The 24,142-nt window shown below is 48.1% G+C and overlaps 1 protein-coding gene across 1 annotated transcript; it reads right to left on the bottom strand.

Annotated features, from left to right (window-relative positions):
* Positions 1 to 715: 715 nt before the first annotated feature.
* On the bottom strand, positions 716 to 23,769 carry LOC119149353 (solute carrier family 23 member 1-like). Its single transcript, XM_037390518.1, has 12 exons — positions 23,450 to 23,769; positions 19,800 to 19,949; positions 18,341 to 18,498; positions 14,770 to 14,929; positions 13,135 to 13,316; positions 9,626 to 9,746; positions 9,136 to 9,292; positions 8,681 to 8,934; positions 5,444 to 5,608; positions 4,979 to 5,087; positions 3,842 to 3,937; positions 716 to 2,669 (listed from the first exon to the last, which is right to left on the bottom strand). The coding sequence occupies exons 1-12, from the start codon at positions 23,501 to 23,503 to the stop codon at positions 2,401 to 2,403; spliced, it is 1,875 nt and encodes a 624-aa protein (XP_037246415.1). The 5' UTR covers positions 23,504 to 23,769; the 3' UTR covers positions 716 to 2,400.
* Between the last annotated feature and the right edge of the window lie 373 nt (positions 23,770 to 24,142).

Here is a 24,142-nt window from a genome sequence, read left to right as displayed (position 1 = left end):
ATGAGCCTCCACCAGGGATTGGGGCCCCCTTATGCCAGGAGCTATAAAGTCATGCCCAGCTGTAGTCTAGGGAACTTGCAAGCCAAATACAAGATGGGGACACAGACATGTCAGCAGGCTGGGGCAGCAGGGTGACAGCATAACAGATGAGCAATGTTCTCCATCCTTGGGGTGGGGAACAAAAAGGTAATTGAAGACCAATTTTTGTGGTACAGCAGGTTTTGGCAGGTGTGGCTTGTGTACCTCATTAGCTGTGTATCCTGTTCCCATCTATGCCGGTCCTCCAGTGTGTGGTGAGTCTGGCCAGGAGCAGCCTGGCAGCTTCAGTACAGGACACAGGAGCCAGGGTGAGGTAGACTTAACAGCTCACTTTCACACATGTGCTACAGCACAAGTAAATTCGAGAGTGATGATGAATAAGACCATGGGTTTGTCTGCTAGATCCTCTGGGAGCATAGAGAGCTCCAAATAAGCTTAGAGATGTAGTCCAGGTTGTGAAGGATGAAGAAGATACCAGAGCCGAGATGCCTGGGACCAGGCATCTCTGTAAAATCTGTGATGGTGGGGGGGATCAGATATACTTAAATACACAAATCATTTTTTCTTCCAAAGACATAAAAACCACAATCTTCAGCACAGGTACTCCAACCTGCCCATAACAGCAAACTATTTATACCATAATATTTCCTCCTTTAGGATCCCAACACACACACAATTGATCTATTCATGTTTCATTGGCTCCCAAAACAAACAAACAAACAAAAATCCTTTACCAATAAAACAAGGCACATACTGCTACAGCTGCAGGATGGGACTAAAGAACAGGACTTTAAAGGTGTGAGGAATCAAGGCTTTACATTGAAACCACCAGGTTTTGTTCAGTCTTGAGACAAAAGGGTGAAGGAGGCATCGTATTGTGGCCTTCAGCTGTCCCGTGGAAGGTACAGAGAAGATGGTGTCCAACTTTTCTGCGGAGAGTAGTGACAGGACAAGAGGCAACAGAGACAAGATGAAGCATTAGAAATTCCAATTAGACATGAGGGAAAACGCTTTTCACCTTGGGGGTGGTCAGGCACTGAACAAGCTCAAAGAGGCTCTGGCCCTCCATCCACGGCTCAAATGGACACAGTCCTCCGCAACCTGGTCTGACAGGACCAGCTCTGAGCAGGAGCTGTCCCATGACCTCCAGAGGTCCTTTCCAACCTAAATTACTCTGTGATTCCTTGAATACTACCTGCCACATTATGGCAATCAATCGCCTTGAAAAATATCATTACACTGTACATCTTATTTATTAAAAAAATAATAAACTATAAATCTCAATGCAGGAAGCGCAAGCTTATGCTACAGCACAATGTTATTACACACCACCAGCAACCAGCACCATGTGCAATCATATTATATATGGCTATATAGGTTAAGGCTGTTGCTGCTGATAGTGGACAGGAGCAAGGATCTGCAAACCGTTTTCCAGAGAAGTGGTTGTCACTGCACAATCACCACGCCAGACCAAACAAGTACAGTGTGGGGGACACAGGACATAGCAGGAGCAGGGATGCATCAAATTGTGAGCAGAAGAGCTTTCTCCTTCATCTTTGATGACAATTCCTTCATCTTTGTAGGGTTTGGTGCCCTGAGGAAGCTGGGTCCCCTGAAACTGCTCCCAGCACCCTGGGTGGGATTCATTTCAGTGAAGCTGGGGTTTTCTGTTAGGTCAAGAACCTAAGGAAGTTCTTTAGATTCCCTCTGCAGTCTAAGGTGGGAGAAGCATGTTCAGAAGACAATCCATCCCGTTAACCTTAGACACCTCTCTTGTAGCAACATTCATTTGACTGGCTTTAAATTACGTGGATATGGAATGAGATTAATCGTGACCTAGAGGTGCTCGCTCCTTGCCCTTGGCCAGGATGAGGTGTAAACCACAAGCTGAGAGGTGAGCATTGCCATTTACAGATCTTTAAGGTCTTGGGGATTAGTCTCAGCCCAAGAGGTGCCTGAGAGTGGAACAGGGCCCACATCAGGGATGTCTTCTCCTGTGGCCCCTTTAGCAGCCAGGAGACAGGAAGAGCTCTGCTTCAGCGAAACAGCTGCTTCTTGGGGTCCCCAAGGCTCAGTGCGAGGATGGAAACTGAACATCTTTCCCAGGCATTTCTTGGGCTTTGGTGTTGCCCAAAGAGGGATTATGATTTTCCTAGAGGTGGGCAGGCAGGAGCAGAAAGGAGATGAATTACTCCCTCAAGGTCACCAGTGGTGCAGGGGGCAGAGCTGGCAGAAGACACACATGATAGTTCTCCTCCTCCAGCCTCTTAACAGCTGCCAGTTTATGGTCAAGTGGTGGGGGCTGCAGATACATTTTTCAGACCTCTGCTTCTGAGATGAGTTCACATGCAGGCCAGGTGCTTATATCCTTGTATCAGCACCTATCTCGGAGTCTCTTTCTGAGCTTTCTTTAACATTCCTTTCCTGTCCAGCACCCTTCAGTTCATCCATTCTCTTGCTGCCAGGCAGTCTTCTGGGGCAAGCGGGGAGATACCGAAACCAAGACACAGCACAGTATTTGGTGCCTATGCCAAACGGAAGATCATAGACCTTGGAAACAAGCTGAGGGTTGTCCGCCTCTCCCTTGTGGCTACGGTTCCATGCCAGGAGCCCCCGCTCCTCCTGTGTTCCTGCAACAGCAAAACCAAGATAATTGTATTTAAAACAGCAGGTGTTCTGAGCACAGGACTACCTTGTGTGCCTCACACCCACTTCTCAAATCCCAGCCGACCCAGGGCAACGCACAGATCCCTTGCACTTAAACCCTTCTAGCTCCAAAGCTCTTTACAAAAATTCACTAATGAGGTTCCAGATGATACCTGCCTTCATGCAACAGCTCCCAGATAAGCAGTCTTCTCCGCTGCTTTCCATGGGAATCAAGTATACCAAGACAGGTTTTCACAAGCCGTGGGGGATCTAAGAAGTGTGTAAAAGTGGGGATTCATATAGTGCTAGGAAAACAAGGCTGGATGTTGACTGCCCAGATACTGTGGAGTGGGGGAATAAGGTTCAGCTAGCAATTACTAGTCAGTCACAGCATTTACCCTAGACAAGGAATTGCTAAGTGCCTGTAATTGTTGCAGCCGCTGAGTGCCTCTTGGGAAAGGCAGTGAGCACCCGCGTAAATTCTGCCTGGAGGAGCTGCAGATCGAGGGCTACTGGAAAATTAATGAGCCAAAAGGAGATCGGCTTTCCAAGAAGCCTGAGATGGTAAAAGAATCTGGTTAACAGGGTGTCCTTCCTGCTCTTCTCCTGTAGCAGAAAAGAGGCTTTCCTCTCCTTACGGCATCCCTGCCCAGGCTCGATGAAAATCAGAGGCTCTTTGCTGGCTGTGAGGGCCAGCTGCAGGTGCTGTAGCCTGTCTTTGATCACCAGCCTTTCCTACTGCTCTCCACTGCTGTGGCACCAGTTCAGCATCAGTTTTAGCAGCTCTCATAAGGAGGCACACATTCGCTTCCACTTATTGCAGTTGCCTTTCTCTCTCCTTTCAACCAGCAACATGGGTCTAGGCTGGCATTTCCCCCAAAAGACATTTTCCCCAGATAAACCTTTTCCTCAGACTGGTTTATTAGTGAAAAATTAATTAGTTTTTGATAAGCCGCTGTTTTCCAGCCAGAGACCACTTCAGTGATGCCCCGTGTTCCTCACCCCACCCTGGGAGGAGTTCAGTCATACGGTGTTTCATGGTTGCTAGCACAGCTCCTACCCATATAGAGCAGTAGTCACAAAGACAAAAAATACTAGGAAATAAACCCTAGGGCAGGCACAAACTAGTAGCTTAGCTCATTTCAGCAAATCCTACCTGGAATGGTGTTATCAAGGATAAACCCCAGGAGTCCACCCACAAACATGCTGGTGGTGAGAAGCACCTGGATCACCTGGTCCAGCTGGACGATTCCTAGCAGAAAAACAAAGGTTTGGATAGTGGTGCAGAGAGATGCAGGTATGACCAGCAACACAGGTAGTGCCAAGAGGCTGCGAGCTGCATGCTTGTTTAGACAAGACTTGCAAATCCCAAAACAGAGCTTAAGTTTTGGCAATGTAAGGGAGATTGATCTTGCTGCCAGTTTCAGACCTAGTTTTATTCTGCATAATTATTCACTGACCCAGCTGCCAGTAGGCAGGAGATGGCTCATAAATACATTACAAGCCTATTAACAGTCCAGACCACAGCGCTGTCCCAGAAAAAGCTGCGTTCTGCTCCAAACAAATTCTGCGCCTCCACAACATAACAGCAAGTGGTTCCCTACAAAAGCACAAGCTTCAGTTCCCAAAGAAATACATGTATATTTAGCATGGGATTTCACCACAAGTTAATCAGATGTGACGTTTCTCTGTGAGATCACGAGCAAAGCTCAATGGCGCCGAGCATCTGATAGACTGTCTATTGAGCATGTGACCTGTGGGCCCAGCTCGTTCAACAGCCCACCCAGCATGCCATCTCTTATATACCTTAAGAGAGGACACTACGGCCTTTGTGGCAAACACATTAGTCACATGAGACACAGTGAAGGGGTAACTGTTGGAGGACTGCAAATTTCAATAAAGTGAACTTGATGGAATTTAGTAGAGAGTCTGCTCTTGCATTTTGGAAGCATCAAGTTTTATTGTGTATAGCATATACGAAAGCCTCATTCATTGAGATCTTGATCAAGTTTCAGTCCTGGAGTATTCTCTTGCCCCATCCCAGGAACGTGTCCCAGGGAAGCGCTCTGCAATCATTAGCCCAACAGGAATCTGGCAAGGTGCAGTCAACTGATGAAGACCAGAGATTTCTGCACCAGGGCTGTGCATCACAGCAAAGGGCAAGAATAGCCCTCCCAGAAAGAAACAGGCAACAGGGTTTTATCAGGAAAAAATTGCATTTTAAAAGATTTCTCTACATCAGCCTTTGCTTCAGTTCTATGCTACAGAAAATGCTTCTGAATTTGCTTCTTACCTGTTTCCAGCAGTGTACTATTTTTGCATGCCCAGTTGGGAACCGTGAGGCCAGCAAATAGAGCAAATCCAAAGATAAAGATGTTTCTGGAGGAGTTCATATCTGTGTACTGCACAGAGAAATTGTATACATTACATCTTGAATTACCCAAATCTGTGGATTACTGTTGTGTTCATCTGACATGCTGGGATATAAACAGTGCATGCAGGCGTGGACGCAGGCAGCAGCCCTGGTGCTGCTGGGGCATTACTGATCCCCTGATGCCAGCAAGCCCTGCCCCAGGCAGGGAGCCCTCTGTGATTTAGTCCCTCTGGGTACATCCCCTCATCATCACCCAAGGAACTGCCAAAGTAAATGCCTGCATTTGCTGCAGCATGTTTATATCTGATTCAGCCTGGTAAAAACCTGACTCAAAACCAAAGTACCCTTCCCTAGGGATGAAATGGCACCCGCACAGCTCGTTACCTGCAAATTGGAAATCCCCACTGCTGTGATAACTCCAAACATCACAAGGAACATGCCTCCGATCACAGGGGTGGGTATGCTGGCAAGCATTGCCCCAACTTTCCCAAAGATGCCACTCAGGAGCATGGCACAGGCACCGGCAATGATCACCATTCGACTCCCTACCTGGGGCAAGAGGAAGAGGAGGCAGTTAAGCACTAACTGGCACAGAGAGACGAGGGATAGCAGGCTCTAGTGCCAGCCTGCTGGGCAGGGGTTGCACCTCTAGCCAAAGCACCCAATGGTACATTCAGTCGCAGGTTCAGATGCAGCTGACGGTGAACTGCGGTGCTCACGCTGCATGGGGAGCATCAGTATTTGTCCACTAGTAAATATTTGTCATGAAAGGCACTCTGAGAGCAATTGTGGATCCACACCACTCTTTCCTACTGCTGTCAGGACTTTAACAGTTTGCCGTTAAACAAACAAAAAAATATTATTAAATTAAGAGCACATTGATACACACACAGAGCTTTGCTCTCACTCTGGCCTAGAAATGTCTTGGCACACCCACAGGCTGGCACTGCAGCCACCCAGTCAATTCACTGGACAATCCTTCACCAGGGTTTGGCTTGCCATCTAAAAATGGCTTTCAACAAGATATCCTACACTGATCCCTCCGTTCCTTGGAGACCAAGTTTTGGGAGACCAGGGCTGTCTGGCTGCTCCAATCCCAAGCTCTGGGATCTGATATATCCTTTCCATAGTCAACAAATGGCTAATAAGAAGTGGGGAGGTCTCTTGGTCTGTCCCTATCTCTCATCACCCATCTAGCTTCAGTAAAACCATTTTTTTCTCTTTTTTTCCCCTAGGAAGAGCCAGGGTGGCTTTTTCTGGGTTGGGCACTACAACAAAGATGGGATGAAGCACGGAGCAATGCCTTTCATTCAGATCTGTTAGAGCATGCAAATAGGAAAGAAAAAGAGGATCTGCCAAACAAAGGGATGAAAGAGACATTTACAGACTATGGAAACTAAAAAGAAAAGCAGCAATATTTGTTAGACTTTCAATTCAAGATATGCCTTGCCTCACCAAAACTTGGACAGCTTAAAGCATTTATAACATTCATGTCTTAGGCAGGGAAACTCCGTAATCCTCTGCAAACATTCTATAATTCAATTAAATATTTTAATCCCTCCCTTTAAATATCTGAAGAATGTCATATTTACAGGAAGGGCTTTTTGTGAATGCTTCCAACAAAAACACGCCCAGTAACTAGTAGTGTCTGGTTTTAAGCATTTCTTAAACATGTTCCTTTAAAATATTTTAAGCCTTACTTGATTGTGAAAGATAAATGAAAAAGATTTGGTGGGGAGGTTCAAAATCAAATCATGCATTGCCTTCAGGTGGGCTTTTTATATTCTTTGGCTTAAAAACTTGGGACATCATTACCATCAAAACTATAATTTAATAAAAGTCAACAGATCTATTTGTTCCAGGATTAGAACAAAGCTTCAGATTCCTTATTTGCCAAAATGTTGATTTACCCAGTATATGGAGTTGCCTTAAAGGCAAATTACCTAATCCACTGATACCACAACTGTGAACATATGCTGCTATGGCCTCTAGTTTAGAGTTTGCTTCAATTATGTCAGGAAAACAAGAAAATCAGTTCTCTTTCTTACAGTTGAAGAAACTGCACATTTCCCTACTGTGTATATGGTGACTCTGAGGTCTTTACCTCTCCTTAAAATCCTCCTCTTCTTTTCTTGGAAATTATACCTCAGTACTGGCATGCTGGGTTTGATCAAGAAGCTTAAATATAGGTACCTGGTGCCATTTAAGATGTCACATCTTGGCAGCTTCCAGCAGCTTCTCCTTGCCTTATCTGACAGCCCCTGTGGATGTCTAAGATCTCCAAAGATGTCTCGGCTGGTGCCGGACAACTCTGTTTATGCAGAGGAAACAAGTCCCTTACATTTCCATTTGTCATAAAAAAATGTATTTCCCACATAAAAACCAAAATGAACTCTGCCTTGTGCTCTCAACATGCCCATCTATACCAGCCAGAGCCTTTACACTTGCTGGAAGGCTGACTGAGATCAGGCTGTATTTTCTGCTCTCTTAAGTGTGAACAATGTGACCAGAGAGATCTAAGGGAAACATCTCTCCTGAGTCAGCAAGGACGCTATGTCGACCTGAAGGACTTAGCATTCATGGGAGAACATGTCCTGTAAACTGATAATTACGAGCCTGGGCATTTCTGCACTATGCTACATCCCATACATGTCAGTAAAGAAGGGGCTCAGGAATATGGTCAGTATGCACAGTTTCCATAGTGAGGAGGTACATGTGGTGACAGGTTAAACTGGACTCCATACAGACACCAAGACAGCTGCTGGAAGCAGCCACCTCAGTCAAACACTAATGCTTGAGTCTGAAAAATGGTTATTTTGAGTGAGCTTTATAAAATCCAGTGAAATAAGCAATGTTATAGAGTGGGAGCTATAAGTCAAATTCTGCATTTATTTACTGACTCACAGCTCTGCTGACATGACATTGCTTATTTGACAATGATTTAAAAACGTTCCCCAGTTGGCTGCTGGATGTACCCATCCCCTGACTGTAAAGTTTAGTGAAAATCTGTGATCTGATTGTCAAACTTGTCTCTGGAATTTTCTTTCCCTTAAAAGAGCAATAAGGTACTCAAGAGAGAAACAAAACTTTATAGAGAGGTATAAACATATGCCTGTCCATCACATTTTATAATCCCAAAGAAATAGTCTAACTTTCATGTAATTGCCATCCTTGGATTATAAAAATTCTGCAATTCGAAGCCTGATTAAATCTCTTCTCCTCTCCCTCTCCTCTCCATAAATATGTATAGGAAGACAGAGAGACACAGACAGACAGACAGCCTTTGATAAAGTCAGTCCTCAAGAAATTTCCAGGTTAGCGGAGGTGTAACATCACCTGAGCCAGCTGCCAGGGGTAACAGCAGTGTGTACTCATCCCATATGCAGGCCATAAGCAGAGAAAGAAAGAGTGGCCACCTCTGTTAGGTGATTTGGAGTGCTGCTGAGGAGGTCACCCATGTGCCAGGGCACCTTTTTCCAGTGTGCCTTGCAGAAGGTGGGCTAAGATCACATCCCGGGTCCAAGACATGCCCACGTCCACCACTCCTTTGCACATACACCCCCAGGGGCAACCTCCAGGAGGGCCAGGGCACTGCAGCCACCCCACTGCAGCAAGGCTCACCTTGGTGATGCCCAGGGCTCCCACATTCTCGCTGTATGATGTGGTGCCGTTCCCTGTCCCCCAGGCTCCAGCCAGAAGGCAGCCGATGCCTTCCACGCCGATCCCGCGGTTGATGGCATGCTTTGGCGGTGACGGGGCCCCAGACAGGCGGGCACAGGCGTAGTAATCTCCCACAGACTCCAGCATGGAGGAAATCACCCCAGCTAAGATGCCAAATATCCCAGCCAGGCTGACGGTTGGCACTCCCCACTGGCCTGCAAGTAAATAGATGGTTTCAGCTCGGTGGTGCACGTTTGTCTCAAAATCTATTGCAGCGCAGGGGGGAGAACAGCAGGGATGCTTGTGGGTATTTCCCCGATTTTTGGCATTTCATCTCCCCCTGCTAGCTATAAGCAGAGGTGCAAGCTGGAGCAGGGAGTAGCAAGGTGGGAGGGGGAGAGGTGGGGCAGTGGTACCTGGGTAAGGCAGCCGAAACCAGGGAGCCTGGGATAAAACATCCCCACGTATGTCTGTCCGGGCCAGGTGGCCATAGGCGGTGGGGTCGGCGGGGAGGACGTCTGTCACCGTCAGCACGTAGCAGAGCAGCCAGCTCAGGGAGAGCCCCAGCAGCACCTGCCCATCGCATGCAGCAGTGGGGTACGATTAGAGTATGGCTGCGGCACTGGCATGGTTGTGGGTGACAAGGTGTCTCCCCACCTGCCCCTTTCCCCTGCGCATGGAATGGAGGCAGAGGGATGGCAGGGGGTCCCGGTGGCCCTCCCTCCTTCCCTCCCTCCCCACGGTCAGGGCCATGGGGACCTTCTCCCCCTCTGCCCCCTTGCTGCACAGGCTGGGCTGGGAAGCACTAACTCTGCGGGATGTGAGTGGAAAGAGCCCAGGCAGCCTGGGGCGGGTAAGGCCAGTCCCTCTGCCACGATTGCCGTGTCTCCGAGATCCTCAACGTACCGGGAAGATCTGGAAGAGGTAGACCGGGGAGAGGTGGCACTTCTTGCCTCTCTGGTAAGATGGTAGTGGCACAGGGACATCTTTCAGGTACTGAGAGAACAGAACTATGAAAGCAATAGTCCTAGGACAAGAGAAAACCAAACCATGAGACAAAGTGGGTGCCCAGCTTCCTGCCTGTCGCCACATTAACTCAACACCTGCTAGCCAAGGACCCAGGACTCCAGAGGACCTCAAAAAACAGGCTCTCAGCACCAGAGTGGCTCCCCACTCCAACAAGCCTGAGGTGGAACAAGTTTTCCATCACACTATCAGTAACTCTTCTGCATTTGCAAATGTCTTTTTTTCTTCTTTTTGTTTCAAGACTGACCCCCTAGATAGTGCATCAGTGAGTGTAGCACAGTTGCAGGAAGCTTAAAAATTACATTTGAGTAAAAGAAAGGCCTGACAGACATGCAAGGTCCAGGCAGGGTATGTAGGAAATTGTGCCTGAACCTCTGCATAATTCAGATATACTGGAAATACGGGATTTATTGGTTTCTTGATTCCAGGTGCTGCTCTGCAAGTTGCAAAAAGCTCCTAAGTGGCACAGAGTAAAAAGGGATTGATTTGGCTGTGCAAGTCCCTGTTTTGAAAGAAAGAAATGCAGTGGGACTGTGGGGCTGCACGTGGTGCCCACAGAGACCTCCCAGACGGTCAAGAAGGGGAGAGCACATCCCTCCGGTCTGCCAGGGCTGCACAGCAGAGGGGTCCGCCAAGGCAGGGGTGCTCACGTGTGCCCTCAGCAGCACCGGGGGCTCATTCTGGTGGAAGTGACCACGAGGTGCAGCTCCTCTCCCATCCCTCAGGTGGGACATCTCCTGTGAACAGCAGCACAGCTAGGCGCGCTCAGAGCAAGCCCTGACTGCCTCCAGGTGTCTTCCCCCCAGAAAGGGCAACCAGATGAAGCTGGAGGCTACCATATGCAGCGAGAGGGCAGGGACTGGGCATTACACCTTGATTGCTGAGTTGGTAGAAGACCTTGGACGTTTTCCTCTTATGTTAACCAGGCCTCTGAAGGGCCTCTCATTTTTTTATAACAAGTCTAAATTGTATACATTGAGTGAATTAATCCTGATAGGATTTGGTGTGAACACAATCGCACCAGCTGAAGTACACTGACAGAGCAGGGAAAACTGGTCATTTCCCATGCATGAAAAAGTGACGAACTATAGGTGCACAGGCAGGCAGAACGCCAGCCGTGCAAAGGAAACGCTAACCTCCCCACTCTGCAAAGATGTGCCACAACATACAGCCAAAGGTTATCTATCAATCACAATCCAAAACACTGAATGACTGGAGGCAGAAAGTCTGAGGAGGAACTGGGTTCCATTTGTGCTTTCTAAAGCTACAGAGCCCAGACAGACTGCGTCAGTGCACATTTTGTGCATTTGCATTAACAAAGGTGCTCAGCAGCCTTATGAATCACTGCAGAGTCCTCGTCTATCTCGGGTAGGTGTCACTGCTTATTATTCAGGTTGCCTGACACATTGCATTAACAAACGCTATTTTGAGCTGCTTACACTTCTGCCTAACTTTACCCATTCAGGATGAAAATTTCCATGGAGAACATCTGCCTCAGGCCAAATATTTCTGGAAAAATGCATCCCAAACCTATTTCAAAGAGTGATGTTCAGGAAATAGACATAGTATATAGCCTGCATTGAGAAGGTCATTTTGCCTTGAGCAGTAGCAGGCCTGCTTATGACCTGGAGCAGAAATTCAAGATTTAGTAGAACTTGTTCTTTGGGGTAAAGGATATTACTCTTTCTCACAAAAATCTGCTCAGCTATGCTCAGTCTGTAACAATCATTATTCATCCCAGATCCCAGGCAGTCAGCAGAAACATCTCATTTGCAGCCCATAAAGATTCTGAGCTGTCTGCATACATCCAGGCCTTGCCCAGTGATGAACTGCGTACCAGGGAGCAAGTGAGCATGCACTAGACCAGTTTCTTGAGGCAACAGTGGGTATCACCCACCATGGGGGTTCTGGGAAGGGTTGAACAGCAGCGCTGAGACCACATGGCTCATATCTTCCACGTTCTCCATCACCGCTCTCCCTCTTTCCCTAATGATACCCATGGAGCATCGAGAAGGCATCAAAAGAGGACACAACTGAGGTGGCTCAGAGCACAGTGATTAGGTTGAGGCTAAGGTATCTCAGTCAGGAAAGAGGACTGGGATTAGCACGGGTAGAAGATGGGACAGAAATGAACCAGATAGAAAGGGTGACCTGGGTTGAGAGCAGGGACACGGGCTCAAGGACTGGGACCCCCTTAATGGAGCAGCACAGTTGGGCAAAGAGGTCAAGCAAGAGTTTGAGGTTAGGAGCCAGTGGCTGGAGAAGGGAGACAGAAAAAGGAGACAGTCCAGACAAGGATATACAGTTTGAAGGGAAAATTCAGGCTGGCTAAGCAAAGGGGCTAGGACAAACAAGATCTGGACAACAGGACAACAAGCAGAGATGTGGTGGGAGAAACAGTGGTGAAAGGAAAGCTGGGTTGCAGACAGGGTTTGGAGTCCTGTGGGGTGCTAGTGGAAGAGACCAGTTAGATGAGGAACTGGGGGTGGAAAAGACTAGTGGCTGTTTGGGGTCTGGGAGGGCAGGTGTAGGGAGGAGAAGAGAATGAGAGAGAAGTGGACTGGAGCACATCCCCACAACAGTGTGTTGCCTTCATGGGGCTGCAGTCAAGCCTGGCCCCCCAAGTCTCTGAAGGCAGCTCTGAAAGCACTAGTGAACTTATGGAACCCATAGAGAGGTTAACAACCTACTCCTGCTGCAAACTGAAATCTGCATTAGGGATCTGAAGGTGCCAAATCTGCAGGGGCACGATGTAGCGGCATTTCTACTTTTTTAACTCATTTCTGAACTACTAAGGAAATTCTGCCACCAAGCACACTCATGCAGAAGGGCACACACACACAAACAGCCCTGAAAACTGAAAAACACTGAAACTCAGTGCTGCAGTCACGTGCAGACATTTCCAGAGCCCCCCAGGCCCTCTGTGGAGAAAATATTTCCTCCTCTTCATGTGAAAACTATACATAAAGCATCAGCTATTTAAACTTGAGGAATACCTAACTCTGAGTGCTCAACTTTGTCATTTTAGGAATGTCTTTTCAACTTAAATAATGGGTGTATAAGACAGTGTATGCAGACAACTGTGACAGAGACAGTCCCCCAGGAACCACACACAGGAAAGACTTGTTTTTCTACTGACCTATGAACTTCGGATTTTCACAGAAATCAGATTTTTTAACTCATTTTTAGGTTTTGAGGGCTCTAACCTCCCGGGGGATGGGGGAGAACTATGCCACACTGCTGCCTTGCACAAGCCTGACACATGTTAGCGCTCAACAAATAAACCTTGAACCCAGGGGAACTCTGCTACAGACTGTTGACACTTAGTTTCGCATCAGAGGTAGGCGGCTTGTGTATGCTCAGCTTTTCCATAGGGAAGTGAGACTTACATGAATGCTATGCCCCAGTGCTGCCCAGCCTCGTTCCCGGCCGAGTCAAAGAGAGGTAGTGCGACCAAGGTGATGGTGGGGGCAATTGTCAGGGGGCCGATGAACCTCATCAGAAATCCAATCAGGCCAGAAAATCCAACAAAGATTTGAAAGCAGGAAGCTACAATGATAGCTCCTTGCACCTGGAAAAAGGGAGGAAGAGAGCAGTTTGAAAGGAGTGCCAGCTGCTGAGCCTTTCCTTCATAAGTCAGTGCAAACCCAGTGTGACAGCCAGGCTCAGCCTCCAGTGACAGACTCGCACCGAGGCCTCCCGCTGGCTACAGCAAAGCCCAGCTGAGCATTACATGCAGGGAAGGACCACCGAAGTACCAGCACACCAAATCCCCCCTTGGCTGGTAGGTTTAGTCCTCACCAGGGCTAGTTTTGTTCCAGAGATCCCCTCCTCCTTATCCTCTTGGGCCACCCAAGCATGCATCAGTGACCCTGCACTCTCTCTTCCTGCCCCCTCAACACACAGGGGAAAAGCCCTTGGCCCCAAAATGGGAGCAGGGCCATGGTCTCCACTCATCCATCTGGGAAGGGCTTGAGGCACTTCAGCACACCGGTAGGGCAGGTGGGTCATTACAGCCTCTTTTTTTCTGAGTAACAGTTTCTCTCTGGGGACACATTCATCACCCTGGACTTTCCTGTGTTTGACAGTCACTGCTAAGCAGCCAGCAATTACATCCTGAAGTGCTGCTCACAGTCAGCTCCAAGCAGGGGACTTGGGTAAGGCTGCTCTCTGCCTTCACAGATTTATTGATAAACACAGGCGGGGTCCTCTGTGGTGCTGAGCACCTTCCCTACCCTGGCCCCAAAGGCAAGAGAAATGCAGGGGACGGGGTGAAGCAGCCAGCTTGAAAGAAGGCAGCAGTGCCCTTGTGATAGATTTTCATGAATCAATAGGGAGGGCAGCCTGTGCCACACAGCAAATCCTTCATGAGCTCGCAGTGCTTCCCAAGTGCTTTGCAAAGCTCACCATGGAAGGGATTGACAGAGCCGAATTTAGCCACTTACTCTGTGGCAATAGATGTAGAACAAGGCAGTGAGATCCCTGACTTTTCCTCCTCTCTTTTGACTACCTAAGAGTGGCTGTTCTTTAACATTTACGGTAAGTTCTGCCCTTGCATTTCTTTTTACTAGGTTTCCTGTACTTAGAACCATTCTAGAAGTAGCAGTAGCTATAATCCAAGCATACGTCTCCGTTCTCCTACTAAGCCTATACTTACAAGAAAACATCTAACGGCCCACCAAGCACACCCCTTCCACATAGTAGACCCTAGCCCCTGACCAATTTCCTTGGAAACATCTTCCCTCTCTTCCTCAAAACAGTCCATGCTCCATGGAGAAGGGATCTGGCTGGACCAGTGGAGACTTTGCAGGGGCCACAAATCAGCCATGGTCTGCATGTCCCCTGTTCAGCAGCAGTGAAGCGCCTGCTTTTTTTGCCAGAGAATAGATGCTTAGGAAGCTGCAACAGGGTGAGAGCCAAGGCCCTGGTGATAGAGGGCTCTCTATCACCCTGCCACGGTCAGGTGCTTTTCTGAAAGCAAACAGCCCCGACACAGAGCAAGTGCCACTGAAAATGTAATATACCTCTCGCATCCGCATCTGCCAGACTTCAATGAACTCTGGTGAAGAGGCATTCACCAGGGTGGCGTTCTGCGTCCAGGCAGGGCACTTCCACTTGGGGAGAGACAGCATGGCCAGTGTGGGTGTCAGGAATGCAAAAGTGCCTCCTTGAATAATAGGCAACCTGGAAGGAGAGCAGAGGGAAAAGTTGATGAGCAAGAATGCTAGAAACCCAGCTCCATTAGGGTGAGAGAAATGAAAGCAAAATAAATTTTAAAAAAATCAGTCTGCCCATGGCCTCTGACAGTCTTTTCACATGTTCTGGCAGGTGACCATGGGTGGGAATTGCTGCCCATAGCACTCAAGAGCAATGACCTGGGGGGAAGATCTCAGGTTCAAACACAGGCAATGCAGGAGCGCATCGGTGCTGCAGTCAAACTCTGATACCCTGCATTAAGGAAAAAGTAGTCCTCCTAAGGTGTGATGAGACCATGGAGCTGCACAGAGTAAAATAACAAAGGGGGAAAAGCTGGAGGAGGAGAGAAGACCAAGGAAGAAAGATGGCAAGACTCTGAAGCAAAGCTCAGAATCAACCTAGGCTCAAATCTTGCCAAATATCTAGTTGCTTCCTCTGCCCCCTTCAGCTGCCTCAGTTTTCTTCACAACCTGCTCATGAACACAAGGACATGCCCTGGCTACTCCTCACACCACAACCATCTTCAGACTAAGGGCAGTAGAAAATGTGATTTGGCTTTTAGTTCACCAGATTTTAAAGCTAATTCCTCTGCCCTGACACTGGAAAGGAGAACTGTATGGACACATCTGAGCATGCTGACTGGGTGAGACCTTGGCTCTCCCTCCATGCCACGTGTCTCCTGGCTTCGAGTAACCCTCAGCCTGGAAACTCTTCAGGCTAGCAAGGAGCCCACACCTCCAGAAGTGCTCAGCACCGGCTTTGTACAGAGCTTTGCACAGTGGAGCTGCTCCTGTGAGCTACGCCAGCCTCTTCTCTTTCTACACATGGAGAAATGGAGACAAAGACCTAAAAGGCCAGACTGGCTCTTCAGGCTTTAAGCCCCAGAGGAACCGCTTCTTGAGCCAGGAGCTCTCACGGCACCTTCTCAGAAAAGCAGCGGGGCAGCAAGCCGTGTGAGGGCTTCTGCAGGGCATGGACTTCCCTGAAGCAGAGGCATTTCCACCATTCTCTGGAAAGCAATGGAAAATAAGAGATGGCATAGCTGTTATAGCAGCATGTCTCCATCACCTAAAACAAATATTTACACCACTGCAATTACTCATGCCATGCACAGCTAAAGCACTGTTGAACTTTGCCGGTAAATGATATTGAAGTATCAGTCATCTGTAGAGTCACTTATTTACAGTATTTGGCCAAATATGTTGCAGCCTTCAAAGGATTTGTCTGGGTAAGGCAAAAGACAAAAAGAAACAGAGAAGGCCCAGTGCTGAAGTTAACAATAGATGTATAGCTCCCGCTGCATCGGCCCTCAAGCTATTTCACAGCCAGTGCTGGAATGGGTGGGCTGAGAGCAGACTGGGGTGGTGAGGTGGTGCATATGGCGCATGCTGAGCTCTTTCCAGTGAGGTTTGCAAAAGGGAAACTTGCAGGTTTAGGGAAGGAAATACTATGCTCTGATCATCACTACATGATGTCCGAGCATCTGCTAAGGGAGGCTCACCATAATGGCAAGCAACTGTGTCTCCCCTCAGGGATCCTCTTGGACAGTGTCTCCAGTGACTGCCTGGGACCTGTTGCTGCTTTTTCATGCTGCGTAACATGACTGAGCTGCAAGTTGCAGTTCATCAGGCTTTTCCCTTGGCTGTTGCTTCTGGAGGGCTGCTTCTGAACCACACTCGCTTTTGGTGGGAAACTCCCCGTGTTCGTGGCCAGTTCCCATCCATTCATTCCTGTGCCAACATTGCCTTTTAGCCAAAATGATTTCTCCCTGCCCGATTCCCCCCGCTTGTCTCCCCAGCTAGTTGTGGGCTGCAGCCATGCCCCTCAGAGCTGCCACTTTGCCATGCTAACCAGGCCAGCCTCTGCAAGACCAAATGTCCCTTCCCCATGCCACATTAACAGATCATCTCCATACCTCTTCTCCTCTGAATTAGTCTTTCTTAAATATGGACACCAGGAAACGCACCAAGCACTTAGCTGAGGGCTGCCCAGGGCCTCGGAGAATGGCACGTATGTTTTCCAGGAAAAAGCATCCCCTCCAGCTTGTTATTTACCACTTTTCTAGCTGTCTTGTTGGTGACTTACAGTTATCAACTACTATGGGGTTTCAGAAAACAGTAAAAAGAGAAAAAAAAATCTGCTTCCAAGTGTCTCCTCAGGCTTTGTTTGCCTCTGGCCACAACACAGGCTGAGTCCCACCTTTCTGGCAGGAGCATCCTCACATCTTACAGTCGGGGCCAGCCACAGGGCAATTGCATCCTCAGCACAGCAAAATTGTTGGCGGGGGTGGGGGGCGGGGCCTGGGAGGACTCCAACCTGAATTGCACCAGCAGCCACAGCCACGATCATGCACTCCAGCCTGAATTTAACTGAACTGAGAAGAACCAGATTCTCTCTTTATTGTGGCCAAGGTGTTCCCTCTCCTCCACTCATCCCATAGGAATGTAGAAGAAGGGGAGCACCCTCTGGGGACAAGTTTGCTTACAGCCACTTCTTAAGATAGACAAAGATGGTAAAGTTGCACTGGGAGAAGAAACAGGAGGAGTAAAAACATTGTGTGGAGCTGGCAGTTGACCAGTGATTTGTTAGTAGAAGAATTTTGACAAAGTCACTCAGATTTGGAAGCCAAAGAATGTGTGATTTTTGCCTTTGAAGCTAGAAACACAGGTTCCCACCATATTGGAGGAAAAAGCAACCTGTGGAAAGATAGAAGCAGCCCAGAGTTATGACAAGGGAATTAAGAAATTTTGCAAGCAAAGATGCAGGGTCTTTGTGGCAAGGGGGAGTACTTGCAGTCATGTCTCTTATTAAGCACTTCATTTTCTGGGCAGTGAACGGCAACTCCATGCTCATCTCCTCTCCCTCGGCTCTTCAACAGCTCGGCAGCAAAGAGGATTTACCTTGCTTACATTCAGCCTGTGTCACAAATCCCTGAGCATGGAAAGTGATGCCGCTGAACAGGATGTGCTATAGAGCTCCTTCCTGAGTCCCTAGGCAGTGGCAGATGGGCTTTAGTTTCTCCCAGTTATCCCCTGCCCCAGAGTTTCTGTCCCTTGATCCTGAGCCCAGATCAGAAGGGCCCTGCCTCAGCTGGAGGATCCCTGGGGTAAGGAGCAAGTAGATACTGTTTACTGCATGTTTCAATACTTCATTGTTTTGCAGGACAGACTCCTTAAAAGCCCGACAAAAGCAGCATCAAGTACCAGGAGACACAAAAGTCAGGACAGTGAAGTAGCCCTGCAAAGCTATCACATACAGAAATTTCAGGGTGCTTTGACATGTGCTCCCATTGCCCAAGGGTAGCAAATGATAAACTCTACAGCAGAGTGGTGGCGAGCACGTAGCAATTGCATCTACAAACTGTTTTGTCGCATTTCCCATTTCTTGCATTTGGCCTACCTGACTCCAAAAAGGACTTGCAGCAGGGTGCAAATCCCAGAGACAAAGAAGATGGTGCTGATCAGGTGGCTCTGGGTGAGAAGGTCATGCTGGAGGCAAAGCTCTTTGGAGAGGATCAGCGGGATGGCTACGAGACCTCCCATGGCTGTCAGGAAATGCTAGGAGCCATAGAGAAAGACTGGGTGAAGGACACAGAACTGGCTGTACATTATTACCGTGCTGTTGAGGGAAATCTGAAAACAATTCACAGATTTGTGTTCATGCACACTGGTATTACCCATCCTACTTTTTGGCAGCTTTAACGCTCTCTTAGGGCCTGTTCCAAAACACCTACAAGAACTGCAATGCACGCCGACAGACTTCTGCTTTCCATGCCCAAAGACCTTTTATAGTGCTCTGGACTCCCCAGATCACTGTTAGACACAACCAGCTTATCTCCAGCACGTTCAGACAAGCTGTTGGGGCTAATCTTCCAGGAAGGTGGGGACATCCTAAGGTAGGGACACAGAGTGATCAGGCAAACTGAATGCAATATTTCAGTCCATCTCATTTGCACCACAAAGGATAACATTAAAAGTTGGCAAATTGGAACTACTAGTTCTTTGCTATCAGCAGCTTTTCTCACACAGTGCAATTATGGATAACCATAAAAAATGGACACCATGAATGGGAAAATGAGGCATTGCCTTTTTCAGAAGTCACAGACATATTTCTGCAATGACCTTCAGTTAATTACTAAATGTGAAAATAATTTTTCAAACTTATTTTTCCTTTCAATATTAACCTTAGTTGTTACTTCTCAGCTCAGAGCACAGGACTGCAGTGGTGGAACTGGTGGCACTCTGAAACTCACTGTGTTCATTAGAGGTATGTTTTATGAAAATTATGAGGCAGATGTAATCAGAAAACCTTGGTTTAATACACTCTAAATTTGAGACAACCGTTTAAGGAAACTAAGTACAAAATGTCCACCTAGCTCCAGGCGCCGTCCATCATTACCTTAATCACTCAGAGGTCTCTCTTCCCTGAGGCTCTGTACCCAGAGTGGCCCTGGGTCATTTAATGTGCCTGGGCGTGGACACCAACCAAAGCAGTGTGGGCCCTTCTGCTTAGTTTTTATTGCCATGGGAATGCAGAAGTTCAGAAGCCCTTACACTTTTGGCTACACTCAGATGAGGTATCTGGCCTGTTCTTACTAACTGTTCGGCCCCAGCCCTGGGACTCTTCCTTTCCATTTGCACTTCAAGGGGCGCAGTGTAGCTGCGGGTGTAAGGATAATGGTCGGTGCTCAGCAAGTGGTGGTGGGAAGGACTTGAGTTCATGGAGATCCAGCCCCACAGCTCCAGTCATGCCCAGTAACAGTAGAGCACTCCCAAATTCAGGTTTCACCCCCACTGACCAGCTGAACAGTCAATTAAACTTCCACCCATCCCCACCTCCATCTGCTCCCCTGCCGCACCTGAATGCCCAGCAGGATGCACAGGTACCAGGGGGGCACATCCATGACAGTGTAGGCAAGCTTGCTGCTGCCACGGCCCTTGCCCCTGCCTTCCTCTGGGCTCCAGGCAGCACGATCTGGTGAGAAGCAGTAGTGGCTCCCATCTTCAACCTGGACAACAGAAGAGACCCTTCGTCGTTAGCTGCAGCCCAGCCCTGCAGGCACCCAGCAGCCACCTCTCTTGCAGCCACGCTCCACATCTTGCAGGAAAACCTCGTATGTAGCTTTCAACAATGCCAGGATAATAAAGAAGAGCAAGGGGGTAAATTAAAACAGAGATACAAACACCTGTGGAAAAATTTTATATGCATGTGTGCGTCTAGACCAGAAGAAACATTACAGGGTTCCTCAACCTCAGAGAGACACCTGCACGAGGTGCATGAGTATCATTAATGTCTAGCTAAGGATGGAGAAACGGCAATCAGAAGCAATGACGAGTGTGCAGTGGATTAATCAACAAAAGGTGCATTGTCCCCTGGTCTCTGTCCCTCCTGGTTGTCCCACCCAAACAGTACTTTTTATAAAATGCACTAAAACAACTTGGCTACCACTAATTACAGAGTAGAAGCAGGTTTTATATTTAATTTTCTTAAGTCTTCTCTTTCCAGTCTCCTTACACTCACCCTTGCAATGGCCGGCCTTGATAAACACACCTGCCCTTTTTCTTACTGGAAATCTCTCTCCTGCAGAGGAGCCACGTGAAACACATGGAACAGGTAGCCCTGGCGTCCATGTCAAAGGAGCCAACTCCAACCAGGGCTACTGGGGTGCTGCCCAAGCTCGGCTGCCTGCCATGGGGAATGGCACCTGGAGGATTCAGGAAACAGCCTGGGGACCTGGGGGCTCAGGGAGGTGCCAGGGTCTGAAATAGCTCCCCAGGAAGGCTCAGATCCCGTCCTAGGCAGCCAGCAGCCACAGGGCTCCCCAGGGAACTATACGCCTTACAGAGTTTATTTATACAAAGAGACATTTTGCCAAGGAAAGCAAAATAGTGCTTTGCTTCCATTGCCACAGCTTTTAAGCTAAATAATTGCTCCTGGTTGTCTGCTCCTCCTTCCAACCCACCCCGACCCCTGTGTACGCACACACACACATTGCCTGGGCACACACACATGCACACACACAACCTGCCTGTGTGTGCACACACACATGTGGTAGCGGGAGGCTGCCTGGAAAGCCACAAAATTTTGAGCCAAATGCAAGAGCTAATTAAGATCCCAAACCACCTGTTTTATCAACCCTTCTCCAGCTAGTGGGTCTTCAGTAAGCTGGCAGCAAAGGGCTTTTCTAGGCTGGGATGCCCTGCTTCATCAGGCAGGGATGGAAACCTGCTGTTAGGAGGAACTCAACTTTCTTTTTTTTTTTCCTTTTTCATCCTTCAAGTCCTGTTGGAACCTTAAGACACAAAAATGTCCAGCAAAGTGAGGGGGTTGCAATAATGCTCATGGCCTACCTACCAGTGGAGGCAAACAGCTAATGCTGCGGTCAGGGAATAGGGTGTAAAATTAATGTTACATTTAGTTGTAAATTTTGCAAGTGTGGTAGATTAATCCTGAAAGACTTCATCATTTGCCTGAAGCCTCCAGGTTTCTGTTCTCACAGCTGAGTCTCCAAAGTCCCATTTTAGATCACACTGTTTAAAACATGCTATGTAATACCTTTTAAACACAGTGTATTTATCCAGCCTAGGCAGGCTAGGAGCATTACAGGTACTTCAAAATAGGTGAAGACAGAGTTAATTCAAACTGAACTCAGGCATGAACTTCAAGAGCAAAAGGCATTCCTGAGTAACTCCCTGTGGAGACATTTTCATTTAGAACAAGAAAGCCTGAGCCATGGATTAATAAATGTACAGCAAGGTACTTAACACTGCCCATGCACTGAGTTATCTGGGGACAGCTACTCCTGAATACCAGAGTAGATGAATCTGAAGCTAGTCAGACAGCACTAAGCTCCTTTCCTTGCATTGCAACTTTCCCTGCGTTAACCAGCAGGCATATTCCAGCCAGGCAGAGCCTGTGCCAGTAACAGCCCCACATGACCATCACATGAAGGCCTGAACCCCCGGGAGCTGGAGGGTAGTGAGTGAGCAGGGCTCAGTGGGAAAAGGATGTGAGCGGAGATAATGGGATGAGACAGGACCAGAGGCAATGGGCTCAGACTGAAACACAGGAGTTCCCGTCTTAACATCAGGAAACGCTTTTTCACTATGAGTGTGAGTAAGTACTGCACAGGCTGTTCAGGGAGGTTGTGAAGTGTCCACCCTCAGAGATACTGAAGAAGTGTCTAGGCACAATCCTGAGCAACTGGCTCTAGCTGACCCTGCTTGAGCAAGGGGGGTGGAGAAGCTGACCTCTAGAGGTGCCTTCCAACCTCAGCCAGCCTGTGATGCAGAGATGCTGGGAGGAGGACAAGGCAGGAATAGTCTGGAACAGGAAAGGCAAACTGCTGCTGGTGGTTCTTAGCCCAGCTTCCCCCATGAACTCAGGGGACCAGGACACCCTCCATGGGCCTCTGGCTCCAGGCACGGCATCAGGGCGCTCAAGAGCATCTTAAATAATCACTGAACTGAAACTAAGACTGCTTGAACCACAGGTGAAAGATCTCTGTCTTCTACCTCCTTTGGGGTGATTCAAACCGGAGGAAGTCACCAGCCTGTTCTGTATTATGACACAACAGGTAGAAATGGAGACCCTGTTAACAACAGCAAAAGAAAACCTCTGACTTGCTCTGAGCACTTCCCTGAGGCTCTGCCCATGGCTGGCATAGCACCCCCACCTCCGCTGCTCACGGCAAGCCCACCAAGGCTTATCCAAGAAATGGGAGACTTGTACAGCAGAGGTTAAATGCCTCCCTCAAGGCCCCCCAGGTGGGTGGTCTGTACCAAGGTAGCAAGAGGGTTGCAGGACCCCACTTCTTCACACCTGCTGTCAGAACACAAGCAATGCTTTTAGTCTCTAATGGAGGCGAGTCCTGCTGTGAGAGAGGAAGGGAGCTGCCGTGCCCCAGGCCCTTGCCTCATGGCTGTTATAGCCTGCAGCATTTCCAGTGCACTGCACACCCCTGAACTGACATATCACTGACTATCATTTACAGCTTTTACTACCCTGCTATAACTCTACAGGGTGCCCTCTCCTGCTGACCCCCAAATCTCTTTTTCACCCACCTCTGACAATTCACCTCACTAGAAATAGATCCAGAAGACAAAGAAACACATTCTTCACTAGGCTAAATTTCTACTGTGATTTTACTAATTAGTACATAATATGCTGTACCCAGGGATGCAGCCACAAGGAGCCACAAGCTAGCTTGCTTTTCAGTACAGATACACTTGTATTACCATTTATCTGTGCTATAATTTTAGAAATAATAGAGAGAAAAGAAGTTGAAAAGGGTGTCAGAGAGTAGAAAGTATGCTGAGTCTGCAGCAGCAGGCTGTAGTAAGGAAACAATTCCTCAGATTCCTGATGATAAAGGAGCAGAGACAGACATTTACCACACACCAGCATCCTTGCAGCCAGTCCGAGCCCCCTGGCTTTCCCTTTCTCCTCCTTTCGCAGGGCTCACACCTGTTTATGCAAGAATTACCCTTCAGAGACAAGCAGACTCACCACGAAGCCGGGGTTATCTAGCCCGTTGAGCTCTTTGTCTGAGGAGGGAGTCATGCCTTCACCGACTGCCTTGAAAAAAGGAAGACTGGTAAGACGAGGAAAGCCTCCCAAATGGCCACTTCTCCCAGCCAACACAGCCCTAAAGGAGCAGCATGAGAAGATGCAGAAGCTGGACCCCGGGAGTCAACCAGCACTCAGTCCTAGTTATTCATGTGAGCTGTATCGCAGCAGCACTTCCTTTCCCTTGGCTTATATAAGTGACTCTCTTTCTCCAGCTGATTAGAGGACCGGCATTCAAACCTAACTGGAAAGCAGCCCTTCCCTGAACTGTGTGAATCTGTGACTGATGGCAGTAAAAAAAACTTCTCCCATAGGTAAGGATGCTGAGGGGGCATCAGAGATGTGAGACGTTTCCGGCTTTTTCTGGGACAGCCTTGAAACTTGTTGCTTCATTATTGATTCAACAGGAACTTGGCAACTTACATTTTCCATGTGGGTTGGGTCGGTTTGAAGAGCTTTGTGGTGATTTTTAGAAAATTGTCTCTAGATGGTTTCACTTTTTCTGCATGTAAACTGCTGTGTATTTTGGCTTAGGTACAAACACCATCATCTTGTGTGATAATCCTATTATAACATGAAAAGAATGAGGATTTTACCAGGAACCTATTTAAGGCAGCAACCAATAATCAAGTC

The sequence above is a fragment of the Falco rusticolus genome, chromosome 5 (genome assembly GCF_015220075.1).
Source record: "Falco rusticolus isolate bFalRus1 chromosome 5, bFalRus1.pri, whole genome shotgun sequence".
Lineage (NCBI taxonomy): Eukaryota > Metazoa > Chordata > Aves > Falconiformes > Falconidae > Falco > Falco rusticolus.
This window is presented reverse-complemented; position numbering and strand designations above follow the sequence as displayed.